General features: G+C 37.0%; 1 protein-coding gene across 1 annotated transcript; it reads left to right on the forward strand.

The window, feature by feature from the left end:
* Positions 1 to 2,583: 2,583 nt before the first annotated feature.
* LOC107598177 (general transcription factor IIE subunit 1-like) lies at positions 2,584 to 19,365 on the forward strand. The gene is made up of 5 exons (XM_016289455.1): positions 2,584 to 2,606; positions 2,963 to 3,016; positions 3,136 to 3,608; positions 16,780 to 16,981; positions 18,143 to 19,365. Exons 1-5 carry the CDS (start codon positions 2,599 to 2,601, stop codon positions 18,705 to 18,707), a joined length of 1,302 nt encoding a protein of 433 aa, XP_016144941.1. The 5' UTR covers positions 2,584 to 2,598; the 3' UTR covers positions 18,708 to 19,365.
* The last annotated feature ends 523 nt before the right edge of the window (positions 19,366 to 19,888 follow it).

Here is a 19,888-nt window from a genome sequence, read left to right on the forward strand (position 1 = left end):
TAATAATGAGAAAATTAAATTGAAGGTGATCATTGTGTTAAATACATTATATTATTAATCCCTCATGACATTTAAAATTGAAAATATTTTTATTTTTTAAAGCTAATAGCAGTTACCATTGCTGGACCTGTTTTGTCCCACGTCTCAAGAATGATAAATGCCTCATTCAATTATTCATATTATTATGCTCTTTAAAAGGCAGAGTAGTAGTAGTACCAATATTATGGTGACAGAATCAGAAGGTTTGGTTTCCAAAATTATATGCAATTGTACTATGGTACTACTTACAATGGGCCAAAGAATACATTACTATATTACCACGGTACGTGATACTATTGGCACCTTTTGTTAGTGGTATAGCATAATTTTTCACTGTCATATTTTACCTTTTTTTTTTTCTTTTTTTTAAGTTCTCGGATCTGAGCTGATCCCGTCTAAACGAAGCCCAACAGAACATAAATACTACCAGACTCACAGCAACATCTTCTCCTTGCTCTCTCTTGCTGTTTACTGGCATCACTCTGAGCACGTGGAAGCAGTCTGTAGAAAACAACAAGGAAGCACATCAACCTATGACTAAAGCGTTTCAAATATAACCTCGCATAAGAATTCAATGCAAAAGAATTGTCGTATACGGTTTACATCCCGGTGATCGGTATATTCAACAGTGGTACTGAGACAGCAAAATAGACCCTTAAAACATAGTTGTTGTTATTATTATTTCAATGTTTATAGTTTTGAGCTAAAAATATGAACATTTAATTGCTATCTTAAATGTACCAACGAGAAGTCTTTTTTTTTTATTATGCAAAAATTATACAAAGATTTGTACAAACATATACAACTCGCAGCAAGTACAAAAACAAATAAACAATCATAATATGTAAAGTGAAACAATTCAAGCCAGGGGTAAAATTACAACAATTTAAAGTAACAAAAAGGTTCATAGGTCTTTCTAGCTTTGTTGTTCTTAATTTTGTCTAATGTGGTACCATATTGTTTAATCTCTTTTATAAAATGTTCAAAATTTGGCTTAGCTTTAGTCTATTTTTTTCACATGAATGTGATATTTTCCAAATAAAATAAAAAGTTGTGTAAGAAAGCATATCGTACTTTTGGAATCAACATTGTCCTGTACAAAAAATAAAACGACATCATACAGATTAATTTGTATATATGTTCCAAACAACCTAGAAATGAAATTAGAAACATCCAACCAAAGCATTTTTGAATATATACAATAAAAAAAAAAAAAGATGAGTCACAGATTCTTTGGCATTGCTACAAAATTCACATAAGCTTTCAATATTCAAATTAAAACGTTCAAGCAACTCCTTGACAGGGTAAATTTTGTGTAAAAGTTTATAGGATACCTCTCTAATTGTATTATTAATAAAAAACTTATTTACCAACGAGAAGTCTCTGGACTTTTCAGCAACATCTCATGCGTCATTTCCGCTAAACGCTAAAGCGTGAAGCTGAACTAGGAAACTTGTTCAGATCTAAACAGGAGGAGAATTAAAGGTTTGAGCCGGGTTTTTCTTCTCCTATTGTTCATGCTTTTATGTTGTTGATTTTTATGATGGTATTAATCTAACTATCTAATATACTCAATTTCGAGAGTCTAATATTAAACTCCCCAATGGGATAAATGAAGCTTCATTGGGTGATGAGCAGTAACGTTACTGTCACATTGTTTGGGTTCATGTAATTCATAAATTATGCATTTGTAGCTGGAGTCAATGACAAATAAATGTTACTTAATAGTATTCATAAATACGAATTAAAGGTTTGAGCCGGTTTTTTCTTCTCCTATTGTTCATGCTTTTATGTTGTTGATTTTTATGATGGTATTAATCTAACTATCTAATATACTCAATTTCGAGAGTCTAATATTAAACTCCCCAATAGGATAAATGAAGCTTCATTGGGTGATGAGCAGTAACGTTACTGTCACATTGTTTGGGTTCATGCAATTCATAAATTATGCATTTGTAGCTGGAGTCAATGACAAATAAATGTTACTTAATAGTATTCATAAATACTACTTAGAAGTTTCTCTTCTTTCTTAATTTAAAGTGATTGAAACTGGGTAAGCATATGACTCCTAAAATGACCCCCCTCATATTTGTTAAGCTGTCTGTTAACATGCTGGTGACATTAAAACCCAGCTAAAACCAGCTTCTGATCATTTTTAATGGTTTCTAGCTGGTCATTTATGGTTCTTATCTTTCCTTATGGTTGGTCAGATGATCATCTTGGTCCAGTATGTCATGTTGGACCAGCAACAAACCTTCCAGACAGCCTTTCTGTAATAAATTGAACGTTATTGTTGTTGAACAATTTGTAATTGAAGGTTATGGTGTTGATTTGAATGTCTTTAAGGTAAAATTGTCTAGCTGGTTAACATAGATCAGGGTTATCAAACTCGAGCCCTGCAGAGCTTTGTATCAGCACACATACCTTGTAGCTTTCAAATAAGCCTGAAGGACTTGATTCATTGGATCAGGTGTGTTTAATTAGGGTTGAATTAATCTCTGCAGGGCTCCGCCCCTCCGGGAATTGAGTTTGACACCCCTGACACAGACTGATCATAGAATGAAATTGTGAGAATGACTTGTGATAGTCTTGGGAATGTCATGTACAAGGAGTTATTGAATAATAAAATGCATATAATTAATAAATCCGTAATATATTGCACAAAAAAAATTCTAGCTGTTTGTTTGTTTTTTTCTCAAATTTAATTTTGTGTAAAATATTAATAGTATTTTTTTTCTGACACAAATATATTTAGCTAAAAATAATTATTTATCATATTTGTAGCAGGGCAAGTTAAAATACGTAAAGTGTTTTTGTCTAAAAAAAAATAGAACTGTTGACAATGACATTTGGATGCACATATAGACAGTTATAGGATCATATGTGTAACTGATCTCTTTTTCTGTTCTTTCATGCTTCACAGACCTCCGTCCTACAATCCCAAAGTCATCCACCTGATTACCTTCTCGAATACCAGGCGAGCTGATCCTTCTTGTTACAACCCACTCCTGCTTTTCCTTAAACTTATCGTTCTTGGTCTTGAAAATACTTCCACCTCATGCTTTTGCTCTGTTTCTCCATCTTTCCTTCATTTAGTTCTACTCTTTCCCTCCCCTTCATCATGACTGAACCAGAGCTGCTCACAGAGGTCCCTGCCTCTCTGAAACGGCTGGCCAAACAGGTTGTGCGAGGTTTCTATGGCATCGAGCATGCTCTCGCTCTGGATGTGCTGATCCGGAACCCCTGTGTACGTGAAGAGGACATGCTGGAACTGCTCAAGTTCGACCGCAAGCAGCTACGTTCAGTTTTGAACACACTCAAGGCTGACAAGTTTGTCAAATGCCGTATGCGTGTGGAGACAGCGCCCGACGGCAAGACGACACGACACAATTACTATTTCATTAACTACCGGCTGCTGGTTAATGTGGTGAAGTACAAGCTGGACCACATGCGCAGACGCATTGAGACGGATGAACGGGACTCGACTAACAGAGCCTCCTTCCGCTGCCCCTGCTGCATGAGCACATTCACTGACCTTGAGGCTAACCAGCTGTTTGACCCCATGACTGGTGAGTATGAAATTTGGGAGATGATTGTTTTAAACTGTTTGTCTGAATGTTATGAAAACATGATCAAGATACGTTCTCTGGAAATGTCTTATTAAAAGACATCATTTGGCACTAGGGTTAGGCGTTATAACGTTAAGTAAATGCAGCAGTAGCAATGAATCTGCTGTTAGAGTTTCTTCTATACCATGTGAGTATTGGTGGGCAGAACTGTGGTGTTATTTGCACATATACTACTATTTAACGTTTGTCAGACGTTTTTTCTTTTTAAGAAATTAATACTTTTATCCCACAAGGATGAATTAAATTCATCACAAATGACAGTAAAGACATTTATAATGTCACAAAAAAATCAGTTTAAAACAAATGCTGTTAAACTTTCTATTTATCTAAGAATCATGAAAAATTTTGCAAAAGCAGAACAACCTTTTTCAACCATTTTCAGCCCCAAATCAGCATATTAGAATGATTTCTGAAGGATCATGTGACACTGACGATTAAAGTAATGGCTGCTGGAAGTTCAGCTTTGCCATCACAGAAATATATTACATTTTATAATATATTAAAATAGAAAAATATTAAATTCACAGTATTATCATTTTTTTTTAAATCAAATAAATGCAGCCTTGCTGCGCATAAGACTTCTTTCAAAAGCATAACAATCTGACTGTCCCCATGCAAGATTTGTCATATTGTTTGTCCGTACTAGGCTGGTGAAATGGCATTGAAATCAGTTAAAGCAAACCAAGTTTACTAAATTAAAATGCATCTGCTTTGACTTCTCTTTTCCCTTAGAATTTCATGGAACAAACAAATTCTTTTTAAGTGTTATAAGTAATGGGAATGTGAGCAATGGGTCAGAGTTACTGTGTTATCATGATGTTGAAATCAATTAGAAAATGCTCTCTAAATCTAAGTATCTTGCTTATACTGGCAGGATTTTTCATGTATACAATGAAGATATGAGCTTATATTGGTTATTGTAATCTCTGTGTGGTTCTGTAAGTTTCAGGAGAAACCATGAAGTTCTTAATACCAAGCTGGTCTCACATTTAAGGGATTGTGTCATCATGTAGAAGATCCTAAGCCATGTACATTAGGACGTGAAGTCTGTGCTTGATCTCTTTATGTGTTTAATCTTTTTGCCAACTTTTGGTAAGTGTGTTGTAATCTATGTAAGTGATTCATTTATGTCTCTTGATCCACACTTTGGCAGAGCTGTATTCAGACACATGATGGCAGCAGAGGGCAAAAGCTGTAATGTTTTCAACACTTCATTGAACCTCACTTGGAGACTGATGCTGAATTGCGTCACTTTCCAGACAGTAATCACAGACAGGAATGGAAATGAAACTTTATTTTAATAGGTTTAAAAATAAACAGGCTGTGATCTCGTAGAGGTGGCTGTAAGGATTAGCACACCAGATTGACATCATCATCATCTTTGCTTCTGTGCCTACTGTTTTACACTTCTGACTAACAGCTGCTGATTTATGTACTTAGTGAAGTACACGCGCACACACACACACAAGTGCTGCTCTTGACGTGACTTGCGTTATAACGGTTTCAGAGCTTTGCACACTACTGGCCGTCCCTGTTTAAGCTTTTATTATGGACTGAACCCAGCAAAACCAAAGTCTGCGTAGTGTATGTGTGTGTATGTGTTTGAGTCCATTCCAGCAGTCTTGAATCATGTATAATTGATCTAACCTGTGTTTGTGTTCAGAAGGAAAATATATGAAAGGAGAGTCTGAATACTGAAGTCTTGTCTGTAGGGTCACTGAATAACACTGACGCATTGGGACTTGCCTTAATTATCTTCAAATACATCTTGAAGTACATGCATAAGACCTTTAAAAGCTATGAAAAGAGATTTGAACAGTGTTTGTAGGGAACTGACTGAATATGTAGGGCCGATGAAAAGACATTAATGTGGTTTCATCAATTAAAGGAATAATCTGGGTTATTTTCAAACCTCATTGTAAGCGAACAGGAAGTGTTTGCAGTAATGGACTTACAATGTAAGCCTGGCAGACAAGAAAACCAGAGGGCTTTAGCAGAAATGCACAACTCATATTTTTATTAAAGCAATTCTTCAGTAATTAAATGTGTGAAATGAGTTTTAAAACTGTAAATTGTTTTTTAAAATGGACTGCTTTTGTAGATAGAGACACTTCTAGTTATGCATTAGCAACATGTGTGTTGAGTTGCTCTATTTATACAGTGTTTTGCGGATAGTCTTTTTCTGGTATCTGCAGTTATCAAGTGAATGTGACGATTAGATTTACTATTTTAGCTTGTCATCACCAGTTTAACGTGTACTGTAAAAATATATTTTGTATTTTAAATCTGTTGGCAGTGCTGCCCAAGGGAAGTGAGTCGGAACACAGTGACAGTGGCTGCGTCTGATATCTCAGATTAGGTACTTATTTTGAATACTTACCTTGCAACCATTAAAAAAGTATCATCTAGTGTATAATTGGAAAGTATACTACATTCATTGTGTTGTCATATCCTCTCCCGTGGCCTCATGGGATAATAAAGCATCCATTATCTTTAGATGCACACTTCAGAATCTTGCCAGAAGTAGTTGGTTACTTTTTGCATGCTGTTTTATAAATATAGGAGGAGGAACTCCTCTGTACAGAAAGCATATGTTTAAGAGAGTGATGGACGCATGAGAGGAACAGGAATAAGAGCGAGAGTGTTGGAGGACTGAAAGCGGTGTCAGAGGTGAGTGATGAGTGTTAGAGGAAAATAAAGGCAGGTAAAGACCGCGTGGCATGTGTTCAACCTCACCTCTGCTGAAAGCAAACTGGAAGACAGGGAGGTAAAGCTGTTGCTAGGATACACATCAGGAGGATTGGCGAGGATAGAGCTGAAGAATGGAACGGCCAACAATAAAGCACCTAACCCTGTGTAGTAGACCCTGCCATTACAGGCAAACTTATTTCCCATGTTCCCTCCTGGACTAGTATCCCTGAAAGGATTTTATAGACATGAGTTTCATGATGCACAGTGTTCTGTGTCCTCCGAGTGGACTCAAATGTGGATGTTTTGCTATTGGCTGTTGTCACCCTGTGCTGCCTTTTGTGCTTAGGTTGCTTAGTTGTGTCTTAGAACAGGAGAGTGTATTGATCTGATTGGTCAAGCGCATCCATGTCCCCCCTTGTTGAGCAAATCAAAATTGATTTATGAAAATCTCTTTGATTGGTGAGGTGTTAGGGGAGATAAGGAGATCTGACAGGTCAGGCTTGCACAGTAATAAGTCACTTGCTGATCTTATCTTGGAATGTCTTCACGCTGCCTCATGTCAGTTATCTACTTCTAGTCTTCCTTCCTTCTGAGTCGCACATGCATATAGCAAAGTCTGTAACTAACCAATATGTAGATCAAAAAATATGGGTTTTTCAATGGTTGATTCGCATTACATTTGGCATCTTTTGCATGCTATCAATAATCAGCAAAAGCCAGTGGATCAACTCATTTTTATACATTTAAAAATAGTTGTTTCTTTAGTCCTGCACATGTCGGAAGTGGATGTTGGTCAATGAAAAGAGACCAGAAAATTAAAAGATTCTTCACAACATTTTAAGAGAGATCTTTAGTCAGTGAGCACTTTATTTAAATGATGCATGTTATACAACACTGAACCTAATACAGATCATTTTGTTTGTTTGTTTATGGAGTTATTGAACTAAAAAAATCATCTAAAATTAATTTTAAATTGTTCCTTGTAGCATCTGATATTGGTTACCCATGTAAAAGATGAAGAAAGATTGTGTTTTATTTCAGTGAGGAAAATGAATTAAGCATTGTGTGAATCTGTTTATTTATTTATTTTATTACCGGTATTATTGTTTTAAAAAACTAATTTTAGAATGCCCCTTTTTTTTTTTTTTACTAACAAACAAGTAAGTTTGTGACATGAACCAATTGTCTGTTTTTTTATTTATATATATATATATATATATATGTCAGTAGTTTTATTCTAGTTTTGTGTAAATGTATAATGAATTCCACAAAAATATTAAGCAGCACAACTGCTTTCAACATTTGGAGCATCTAGAAATGTAAGAAATGTTTCTTGAGCAACAAATCGGCATATTAAAATGATTTCTGAATGATAATGTGACACTGAAGACTTGAGTAATGATGCTGAAAATTCAGCTTTGCCTTCACAGGAATAAATTATACACTTTAAAATGTATTAATATAGAAAACAGTTATATTAAATTGTAATTATATAACAATATTACAGTTTTTACTGTATTTATAATAAATGCAGCTTCTGTGAGCATAAGAGACTTCTTTCAAAAAATCTAACTCAAGAAGATTAAACTCCAAACTTTTGAACTGTAGTGTAATATAGACTGCAGTGCACAGTTCATACTAAACTTTTGTGATTGGTCAGTCATTTCCAGACGCTTCGCATAAATGTAGTCGATTCACCCATTTGGCCATTTACTACAGACATTGCTAATCCATTGCGAATTGCTGAAGATTTCAGACGTTCTGTCCTGAAAGCTAATCCTTTCTGAATAGGGATTTAAGTGCTGTCTATAGCTTAACTTGTATTGAATCCAGAACAGTTATTTGAATTCATCTATATACAGTCCTTCAATGCAGAACAGTTAACTGTATTTGTATTGTAATTATTATCATTGCATTAGCTCTGCTGCAGTTGCAATCAGTGGTACATTTGTCACAGTTGCTCAGACCCCCTCATGAAAAAAACGTTCTCCTCTCTCAAATGCTGAAATGATGCTGGATTCATCTTTTAAAGGCTGATCTCAAAAGTCCTTTTGTTCTTTGGCGTAGACGACGGAACAAAGCACCATCCTGTTTTCAAAAGAGCTCTGAATCACTGGAGTGAGTGCTATGTAATTTAAACCAGACCTATTCATATCTCATAGATAATACAAAAACTGTAAACACAAAGGCACCAGCCCACTTTTCTCCGACAGAAGCCTTAATGTATGCCTACACGCTAACAGCACCACGCCATGTTCCTTTAGATCATTGCGACAATTTGTACGCACAGATCCAATGCACACTTTGACTAAAAACAAAGATGACAACCAGAGTGTGTGCATGTGCCATATTGCTAATTGGCCAGGGCTTTGGAATTGATATCTCTACAGAATTCTTTTTTGGTGTGTAAAAAGAAAAACTGAAAAACTTTTATTTCTTACTATAACATCCCTGTGGGTCAGTGCCTGCTTTTGTCTCCCTCAATTTAGTGTAAGGCCTTTCTGTGCTAGTGAACTTCCTTTCTTGTCCGTCACTTTAGAGTGAGATTAGATTTTTTTTTTAATGATGTAAATATTTGATCACTGAGGTGCATCTTGCTACTTCTATAACGCAAATGAGCAATGCCCTTTTTAGACTCTGTTAAAGTTGATACAGAATGCATTCTTGTGTTTAAAAAAAGAGCCGATGTACACAAGATGCATTGACATGTCATCCTAAAAATGCAGCACTCATACACAAAACGTTATAAAAGCAGCAAGACTTGGTACACCAAGCAAAGACCTACATAGAAAACTATTAAAAAGCAGTGCAATTGAATGCAAAAATCTATTTTTGCTTTTAAAAATGTGAGATGTAGGGCAGTGGAGTGGAGAAAAAAATGCAAGGTAACTTTTAAACTTTAATGTCACATTTTTATAATGCCGTTTCACACGCAAGATGCTGCAAAAGACGCAATGGTCAACGATGTCTATCCAGCATGTGTGTATGTAGAAAAACATTGGAAAAAAACATGTTTTTGTGTTTAAATGCGAGACAGTGTAACGAGTAGTGTAATGTAATGAAAGTGTAGTGTAACAAAACAAATTAAGGACTAAAAATGGAAGCACAACGGTCAAATACATCAGTTTAGTGCATGTTTACATAGAAAAACAATGAAAAGAGTGCAGTGGAATGCAAAAACACATTCTACTTGAACAGAATGCACCTGCTTTGCCCTTACTCCTGCAATACATGATGTTTGCATGCGTTTGAAAATGCGTCTTTTTGATATCTCCTCATCTTTATTTAGACGTTTAAAATGCAGCCTGTTATCTCTGCATTCCTTATCGCTTTTGGTTTTTCTTTCTTTCTTTTTCTTTTGTGTGTGTGCGTGTGCGTGTGCGTGTGTGCGTGTGAGAGAGAGGACAGGCAGACAGACTGTCTGACCAAGAGGGCTGCAGTAAAATTGTTCTCTGCGCTCCGGGCTTGTCAATATTTCCTCTGGAGCTGTGTCAAATGTGACGGAGAACTTTTTTTTATCTTCCCTTCACATTATTTCTTTTCTTTTTAAAGTCTCTCTCTCTCTCTCTCTCGGTGCATGCTGGGACGCGGTGGTGTGGGAGGGTGATCACGGTGAGAGGGAAAATTGAAATTTTTCTGTTTTTTCCCCTAACTACTCTCTTGGGAGTTTTTTTGGAAGGGTTTCTATGTTTATTTTCGCAGGATTAGTTTGATTTTTGTTTGATTTGACAAATTTCTAATTTTTGTTCGTGTATAATAGGTTAATATTGTCGTTGCAGGACGGAGATGGCGTCGCACTTGAGTGTGCAGGCGTCATCTCTGTCGCTCCGTCATGGTATCAGGTGTGTCACGAATAATGGAGAATCTGTGGAAGACGTGCTGTTAGAGGTGGCTGAGAAAGTGGGACATGAAAATATTGTCTCTGCGTCCCGAATGAATAAAGCGGTAGTGGTTTTTCTCAAGGATGAACTACTAGTCTACCGTATGATTGAAAGCGGGATTTCGGTAAGTGGCGCTTTTGTTCATGTTCAACCATTAATGACTCCAACAAGTAAAGTGACCATTTCAAATGTTCCGCCGTTCATTCCTGATGCTGAAATTGAGCGCGAGCTAACGCGCTTCGGGAAACTCGCCAGTGGAATCAGAATGGTTCCACTTGGCTGCAAAAATGCGAATTTGAAACATGTGCTGTCGTTTAGGCGACAAGTGTTTGTGTTTTTAAATTCGCAAAAGCTAAACGTGTCGTTTCGATGCATGTATGAAGGCAGGTCGTTTATGTTGTATGCGAGCACAGGTGAGATGCGTTGTTATGAGTGCAGTGCGGTTGGGCATGTAAGGTTATCTTGTCCTGCTAGTGTTGTAGCAGGCCCGAGTGGAATTGAAACTGAAGTGCAATTGAATTCACATAGAAATCAAACGATAATCAATACTGATGATGTGGGAAATGATAAAGAGATTCTTACTGAGGAAGTAAGGAATGATGAGGACATTATTATTGAGAGTGTAAGGAAGAATAAGGAGTTGTCTGATGAGAATGAGCAAAGGGTTGAAAGAGATGAAGCACAGATGTCTGATATAAATGAGGTGGAAAGGAAGGAACATCAGATAAGAAGGGAAGGTGAACTAATGGATTCTGGAGATGTTGAAGATCAAGGTGATGTCATGAAAGTGAATTCAGGTAAGCTTACAGAAAAGGTACGGAAATTAGGTGAGGACGAGATGAACGAGGTTGATGATGAGGATGGTGTTTTATCTGATTTTTCTGATTTGTCAGATATATCCCAGGTAGGTTGTGATCAGGTTTACTCTTTGGATGAGATAAATTCTTTTTTGGATGAGACTTTCGGAAAGGTTGCGGAGGTGAGGAATTTTTTTCCAGATATAAAGAGATTTGAATCTTCGGTTCTATATTGGCAAAGGAGGGTAGGAGAAGAGAAACTGAGTAAACGAAAGAGGTTTCGATTAAAGAAGATTCTCACTAAACTCAGAAAGGGGAAAACCCCAGTTAAACGTAAATCAAACTGATCTTGTAAAATGAGATACATATCAAGGGCGTCTTTGCAATGTTTTCTTCTTTTTCTGTCTCTTTCTTTTCTCTCCTTATATCTTCTTATGGCTATTTTGAGAGTAGGATCCTTGAATATTAATGGAGGGAGAGATAGGAATAAGAGAGCAGTAATTACAGAATATGTTCATCTCAAAGATATTAATGTAATGTTTTTACAGGAAACACATTCAGACAGTCAGAATGAAGTTGAATTGAACAGGTGGTGGGAAGGTGAATGCATTCTGAGTCATGGAACAAACTTGAGTGCAGGGGTAGCAATTCTTTTTTCTAAACATTTAGAGCTAAATATTTTGTCCACTTATGAATTAGAAAAAGGTAGAATTTTAATGGCTATAGTGGAAATTAAAGAGTTAAAGTTTCTTTTTATCAATGTGTATGCTCCGAATGTAGGTTTACAGCGCACTGAATTATTTAGGAAGTTAAACACTGAAATTAGAAAACATGTTGATGAGGGAATGCGTGTAATAATGGGAGGTGATTGGAATTGTACCACTAATTTTGTATTGGATAGAAATGGAGAAGAACGTTTCACAAAAAAAGAAAGTTTTTTTGTGAAAACTTTAAATGTTTTTGGGAAAAATGGAAACTAGAAAAGGAACATTTTGAAAATGTAATTCAGTGGTGGGAGATAGGAAAAGTTCAAATCAAGATTTTTTGTCAGCAATTTTCTTATAATAGTACGGTGATTGTTAAGAGAAATATTGAAAGGTTGGAGAAAGATATTAATGGTATGGAAAATTTGCTTGATTCGAATGCTTTGGGTGAAACTAATGATTTAAAGAAAAAGAGATTAGAGCTGAAAACTCTTCTAGAGGAAAGAGCAAAAGGTGCCTTGATTCGAGCAAGGATATCTTCCATCAAGGAGATGGATGCTCCAACAAAGTTCTTTTTTAATCTAGAACGTAAAGTAGTAAAGAAAAAAAATATGCTGTACCTTCGGAAGGGCAATGGCACATTAACTTCTAATAATAGAGTTATGAATGTTGGTATATCTCCTTGTGGTTTTTCTGATCACCATATAGTGACTATTGATTTTAATACTACAAGGGTATCGCATCCAAAATCTTATTGGCATTTCAATGTTAAACTGTTACATGATACGTTTTTTTGTGAAAACTAGAAAAGGAACATTTTGAAAATGTAATTCAGTGGTGGGAGATAGGAAAAGTTCAAATCAAGATTTTTTGTCAGCAATTTTCTTATAATAGTACGGTGATTGTTAAGAGAAATATTGAAAGGTTGGAGAAAGATATTAATGGTATGGAAAATTTGCTTGATTCGAATGCTTTGGGTGAAACTAATGATTTAAAGAAAAAGAGATAAGAGCTGAAAACTCTTCTAGAGGAAAGAGCAAAAGGTGCCTTGATTCGAGCAAGGATATCTTCCATCAAGGAGATGGATGCTCCAACAAAGTTCTTTTTTTAATCTAGAACGTAAAGTAGTAAAGAAAAAAAATATGCTGTACCTTCGGAAGGGCAATGGCACATTAACTTCGGATCCCATTGAAATGAGAAAAATTGCAATGTTTTTTTATGCTGAACTTTTTGGGCCCAAAGACTGTGATCCTGCGAGTATGGATCAGTTATTGAAAGGACTACCTAACTTCAAACCTGAGGACAGAATGACATTGGATAAAATGGTTACTTATAAAGAACTTTCAGAGGCTGTGATGCAACTGTCCACAGGACGTGCCCCGGGTGTAGATGGCTTGCCTGCTGAATTTTATAAATCATTTTGGAATGTTTTAGGAGAAGACTTTTACAATGTAATTGGTGAATGTCTCAAAAGGTATTTTACCCAGCAGCTGTCAAAGGGCAGTATTATCACTTCTGCCTAAAACTGGTGACTTAGGGTTGTTAAAAAATTGGCGCCCTGTATCTTTAATGTGTCAAGATTATAAAATACTGTCTAAATGTTTAGCAAATAGATTAAAAAAGTTTAAGTATTGTTGTGACAAATGAGCAAACATACTGTGTTCCAGGACGCACAATAATGGATAATTTATTTTTAGTAAGAGATGTAATTGACCTCTCTATGAGAAATAATTTTAATACTGGTTTATTATCAATTGATCAAGAGAAGGCATTTGATTGTGTGGGCCATAACTACCTTATAAATGTTTTGAAAGCTTTTGGGTTTGGAGAAACTTTTATTTCATGGATAAAATTATTATATAGAGGGGCTTCAGTAATGCTTAAGGTGGGAAGGGGATTGAGTTGCCCAGTACCTGTTAAAAGGGGAATAAGGCAGGGTTGTCCACTTTCTGGACAACTCTATAGCTTAGCTATTGAGCCTTTGTTAATTAAGCTGAAAAATAATTTGAAAGGTTTTCATATACCAGGAGATGTTAATGGGTCAAGTGTCTCTGTTTCTTTGATACACACCAGGACATTGTCATCAGAAAGCTTGATAAATTGCTTGTTGGGAGCTGGACTAACAAAAATAGGAAATCTGAGAGACATTAAAGGGTGGAAAACGGCTGCAGCACTACAGTGTGACACGGGGATTCGATCTCTACGTCTTCTACAGCAGGTGATAGAAGAGGTGCAAAGTGCGCTACCTGGAACCTGCAGGGAGGCACTGGAAATTCAACCGTCTCAGGATTGGGAGAAAAATTATCAGTTTCCATCCATTAGTATATCTGCAGCAGCAGATGAAAATTATGAAGATGCTGACACAATACTATCTTTTAAAACTCCGGAGATGGGACAGTTTCGTGAAGCAAGTAAGAAAGCCATCTATATTACTTGTGTTAAAGTTACCCATCAGACTGTTTTAAACCGAGTACGAGTAGGGAGGTGGACAGATGTGTTTGGGCCAGACTTTAGAGGATCCTGGAGGTCTCTGTACAAACCTCCTGTTGAGAAACGTACAGCAGACCTACAATGGAGACTTGTTCATGGTATCATAGCTACGAACAGACACGTGGCACACCTGAATCCAGCAGTGGGTAAGGAATGTCCTTTTTGTGGAATTGAAGAGACAGTTGAACATTTATTTATATATTGTATGAGGTTAGACAGTTTTTTTTATTGTTTTAAAGAACTGTTTTGAAGGTTTAAGTGAAGATTTTTCTAATCAATATTTTATTAGTGGTCCCAAATATACATTTCATAAGAGAAGAAAAGTATGCTTATTAAACTTTTTGCTGGATATGGCTAAAATGGCAATTTGGAAGACTCGAAAAAATAAGTTAATGGGTATAGGTTCAATAAATGTAGTAGATATTTTTAGAAGCATGGTGAGTGCCAGAATCAGAATTGAATACACATATTTTAGATTGATTAATGATATTCAAATGTTTTCTGAAATATGGTCCGTTGAAGGAGTTTTGTGTGAAGTTTTGGAAAATGGTATTAAAGTTTTAAAGAAATGTGTGTATTTAGAAGTATATATAGAAAAAAATGTATAAATGTGAATATGTTTGAATGGTTATCAAATGCGATTTTGTTAATTATTATATGGTCGGATAAGAAATCTGGAAAAAAGTTAAGGTTTTAATAAAAGTTGTATTAAGCCTCCCTCTCCCTCTCCCTCTATATTATAAGTATATGTAGAAAAAATGTATAAATGTTCTCTCTCTCCCTCCCTCCCTCCCTCCCTCCTGTATTGGCAGAGAAGACATCTGTAGTAAAAGGGCCTAGCTGGAGGTGATTGTTTTTCAGGAGCGCCTTCACAGATTTTGTTGTGAACTTTCCAGCAACGCTTTTAAGATGGAAATTGCAGTGAATCGTTTACTCATTCGATTCCCCTCAAGGCCAGAAACTCGGAAGCTGTTTCACCATGCACTCAGCACAACAACATGGGAGTATTTCAGCATAAAAAACATTGCTGGTGTGTGTTCATGAGAGCAAAACATGAACATGAATAGATTGATATTCTATATAAAATACTATTATTAAAGGAAGGTTACAATATCAGCACCATCTGTGACTGACCATTAAATGCTAAGTACACACATATGTAAAATATGTCAAGGCATGTATTTTATATTCAGCTAGTAGCTGGTGTACACCACATACTCATACAGAGGGCCCTGCTGTGTGTTTTCTTGGCAGAAGGCTGTAAATAACTTCAGCAGCAGATGGCAAACCAGACCAGCTTCGCTTGCAATGGAACACCAGTGAATTCTGGGAGTGTGTGTTTGTGTATGTTTGTCCTTGTGTTTGTGTATGTTTGTCCTTGTGTCTGTGACTGTTCTTCCTGTTTCAATAATATTAGATGGTCAGCAGTGGTTTTGGCACCATCCTCTAGATGCTATTGAGTAAATACCATTGGACCACACCCGGTTTCTTTTTGTAGTCCCTAAATATATTCATTTTTCATTTTGCTAGCAGTACTATTTAATTTAATTTATTTAATTATTATTTTAGTAATAATAAAACCAAAAAAGTTTTTGATATAACGGCCATAAGTAAAAATTAATTCTTCTATTCAGCAAGGATGTTTTAACTGGTCAAAAGTGACAGTAAATACATGTATAATGTTGTCTTTTGAACGTTCTGTTCATTAAAGAATCCTGAAAAAATAAATCATGATTTCCATAAAAATATTAAGCAGCACAACATTTTATAGTAATTTTTTTTTATTGTGCACTGAATCAACGTAATATGATGATTTCATGTTAGGAAAATTCAGCTTTGCCATCACAGGAATAAATCACATGATAAAAAAAGTTATGTTAAATGGTAATATTTCATATAATATATGAATATATCATGTGATACGTAATTTTTTTTTTAATCAAATAAATGTAACTTAAGTGCATACGAGTCTTCTTTCAAAAGCTTTCAAAAAATCTTACCAACCCCAAAAACGTTGGAACAGTGGTGTATTTGTAAATTAATAATTTTATTTTAGACTTAATGTGCAGCATTGGCCAATTCCAGCGTGCACAGGTAGTCAGTTATAATGAGAATGTCTTGTTTAGCCATACTGATTTGTTGTTGGTTTGACTACTAGCTACTGATGCTTGTGGTTCCTGGTTCAAGAACAGCAGATCTGAGATCATCAGAGCCAAATTTTCAGTCTTAAAATTGCCTGGTGGAAACGCCAAAGGATGGGGTGTCAGATTGGGCACTGGCTCCAGCGCCACAATTGACACCATGTCTGTGGGAAAAGGGGACATGGAATCCCAGCATTTAGAGCCTCTGGCTAACATGGAACCAGAGATATGGAGCCCCTTGACAAAGTTTTTCTAGGCTCTAACTTTCAAACCGAATGACTTGGAGGTGCCAAACATGATGGATGGGGTTGGTGTGTTGAAGTGGTTGAGAATGAGGGCTGATAAGCAGAATAAACGGTTTCAACACTTGATATTTTGTGCTTAAAGACCTTCTTTTCTCAACACAGGAACGTTCCGCTGTACCTTCTGTCAAACAGAAGTAGAGGAGGACGAATCGGCCGTGCCAAAGAAAGACGCCCGCACTTTGGTGGCTCGATTCAACGAGCAGATCGAGCCCATCTATGTATTGCTACGAGAGACAGAGGACATCAACTTGTCACATGATCTCCTGGAGCCCGAACCGTCAGAAATCCCAGCGCTAAAACAGAGGTCAGCACCTCCTGTTCAGTCAAAGTGGCCAGTCATATGCACGAGACAGTGTTGTTTTCAACTAAAACTATTAAAATTATTTATTAACGTGATGTGATGTGACCCCCCCTCCTCTCTCTCTCTCTCTCTCCCTCCTTCTCTCGCTCTCACACTCACACACACACGCATGCGCACGCACACACACACGATGCACAAAACTTCGCATTTGAACAGTCAATAGCAAATACTTAAACTAATAACAAAACAGTAGCTGATTCAGAAGCGCCAGATTGTCATAGCAAAGTCAGAATTACCTCCTCTCCTAGGTTCACTAAACGGTCGTCCATAAAATGCATTGCTGTTCTGTTGTAAGTAATCTTAAAGATTCCTAAATGCATCTACTTTCGGAAGGCCAAATAAAGTGCTTTTGCTTTCGCCTAGAAACACACAGCATCTCCCTGACATGCTGCTTCAACACTAACTGCGGTTACTGAAACCACGCCTTCTTTCTTTGCGTGCACATTTGGGCAGCATTATGCAAATATTTCCACATAGTGACGTAGATATGTGGGGGCGTGTTAGAATGAGACGTTTTAGGGGGGCGTGGCAGAGTCTTAACTTTGATAAAGAATATCTCTTTGGTTTTGAGACTTTAGTCTTTGCAACTTCAGGGATCTTATCTATGCACAATCAGCTTGTAACACTCCAAAGAGAAAGGAAAACTTGAAATCGCATCATATGACCCCTTTAAGCAGAATATCCAAGCTGCTATTGCGATCCATGCTTTTTTATTTTTTATTTTATTTACAATGACAAAAGAGTACAGTAAAAGTAGTCTATTTGAGTTGAGTTATTATTGTGCTATATTCCAGGTTTAGAGACTTCAAAAGCCATAAAATAGTTTTGCATGAGAAAGACAAATTTACAGTCCTTATTCAATGAAAAACTTTGCTTTCACCTCTGATATTTAAAAAAAAAATGTATTTGCATATTCAACACCATTGAAGAAGGATGAGAAAAAAACAAATGTACAGTTAATTTATTCTTGCATGTATCGTAGTTTATGGGTTTGAAAGTGTAGAAGTGTGGGTGAAAGTTAAGTACTTGAATGGACGGCAAGATTGTCATTGACAAACAACTTAAATTATGCCCTGTTCCTATAAAGCTGTCATATGGCATCAGAAAGGACTTGAATTTAGACAGTATAGCACATTTATGGTTAAGAAATGTGCATCTAAATTGGCCCTGTTTTTTTTCTTCTTCTTCCAATTTTTACACACCAGCTGGCGAGGACTCTATAGTAACCCAGGAGGGAATGACTGGACGAGGAGCCGCACAGGATGAGAATGAGGAGGTGATGCTGGCTCTCCTCATTCACGAGAAGAGGAGCGGAGTTGGTCCAGGAGGAGGTGCTGTCGTCTACAGACCGACCGTTCCAGCGGCTAACGCCAGCGACTCTGACAGCGATACCAGTGAATCGGATGAGGACTCGCCGCCCCGGGCTCCAGCCCACACTATGCACAACGCTACAGCACTGCGGCCAGGAAAACAAGAAGATGAGGAGGGCGAAGATGATGGTGATGAGTTCGAGGAGGTTGGGGATGACCCTGTGGTTATGGTAGGGGGAAGACCCTTCTCTTACAGGGAAGTGAGCCAGAGACCCGAGCTGGTGGAACAGATGAGCGCTCCGGAGAAAGAGGCGTACATTGAGATGGGCCAGAACCTCTTCCAGGACATGTACTTCTGAGTTCATCTTGACTGTCTGCATCACATTCGTTCTGTCTTTACCTCACTTTTGGCCGTTGTTTTTTTGTTTTTATTCACAAAATAGTTTCGATCGGTCTTCTTTGCACACTCTTAAACGGTGTTGTGCGGCGTGCCAGAGCTGAGAAATGTAGTGTTATATCTGTTAACCATTCTCCTTTTTTCTCGCCCCTCTGCCATATTCGCATATGAAACTACTCTGGTGCCAATGAAGAGTATCATACATTGGCAAACACGCAGCGCTAATTTTCCAGTTTGTTTACGGTCTTGCCACATTCAGAGACTTCCAAATGAATAGCAGTGTTGCTGCAGTGACCTCTGGGATGGTTTTACTCAAAAGAAAACTCCAAACCGCAGTATTTAGCAGGACATGCAGTTTGAAAGGAAAGACAAGCTATTTTCTTTTCGGATGACTGCCTTGACGTGATATTAAATGGAGTTTTGATGAGATGTTTGTTTAGTGTGAGATTGCTTTACTTTCACAGGAGAAATGAGCACTGTCTTCTCTGATCTCTGCCTCAATGGATCTTTTTTTTTCAGTTTGTTAGATGTTTTACAGTAATTAAAAGCTGAGTGTAAAAACTTCAGTGTATTCATGAATCTCTGTGTACAGCAACCTCAATAAAAGATGCATACGAATAGATGAGTTTCATAAACAAGAATCCTGCTGTTAGTTCACATAAATGTATTCACAGAATGGTCTTAGCAAATTGTGACACACCGTTTATTTTGTCTAGAAAGGAAAACAGGTTGTTTTTTTGCGGTGGCTGTTGCCAAAAAATGTTTGAATTGACCTCTTATATGTGATCATGTAATTGAATTGGGAACAGAGTCTCCGGGGATGTGCTTTGGTGCAGCTGCGGATGAGATGTGGGAGATGAAATCTGTGGTGCGTTGAGGCGCAGCTAGAGAGAAAACCGGATGTGCTGCCGTCACGTCACATTACAGGTGCAGCACAGCGGAGTCAAGTATGGGTATCTGTGGCTCAGAGAAATGGGTGTGTCTAAATGTAGATCGTGTTTCTGATCTGGAAGTTATGGGTTTTGTACTTTAATTTAATCCTTAAAATAGGTTTTGCAATTTAAGAAAAAGAAAAAGAATGTTATGACACACAATGTATGACAAATGTTTGAGCTGGTCAAATGTATGAAATTTTGCGACATT

Source organism: Sinocyclocheilus grahami, unplaced genomic scaffold (genome assembly GCF_001515645.1).
Source record: "Sinocyclocheilus grahami isolate Dianchi unplaced genomic scaffold, SAMN03320097.WGS_v1.1 scaffold246.1, whole genome shotgun sequence".
In the NCBI taxonomy this organism is placed as follows: domain Eukaryota; kingdom Metazoa; phylum Chordata; class Actinopteri; order Cypriniformes; family Cyprinidae; genus Sinocyclocheilus; species Sinocyclocheilus grahami.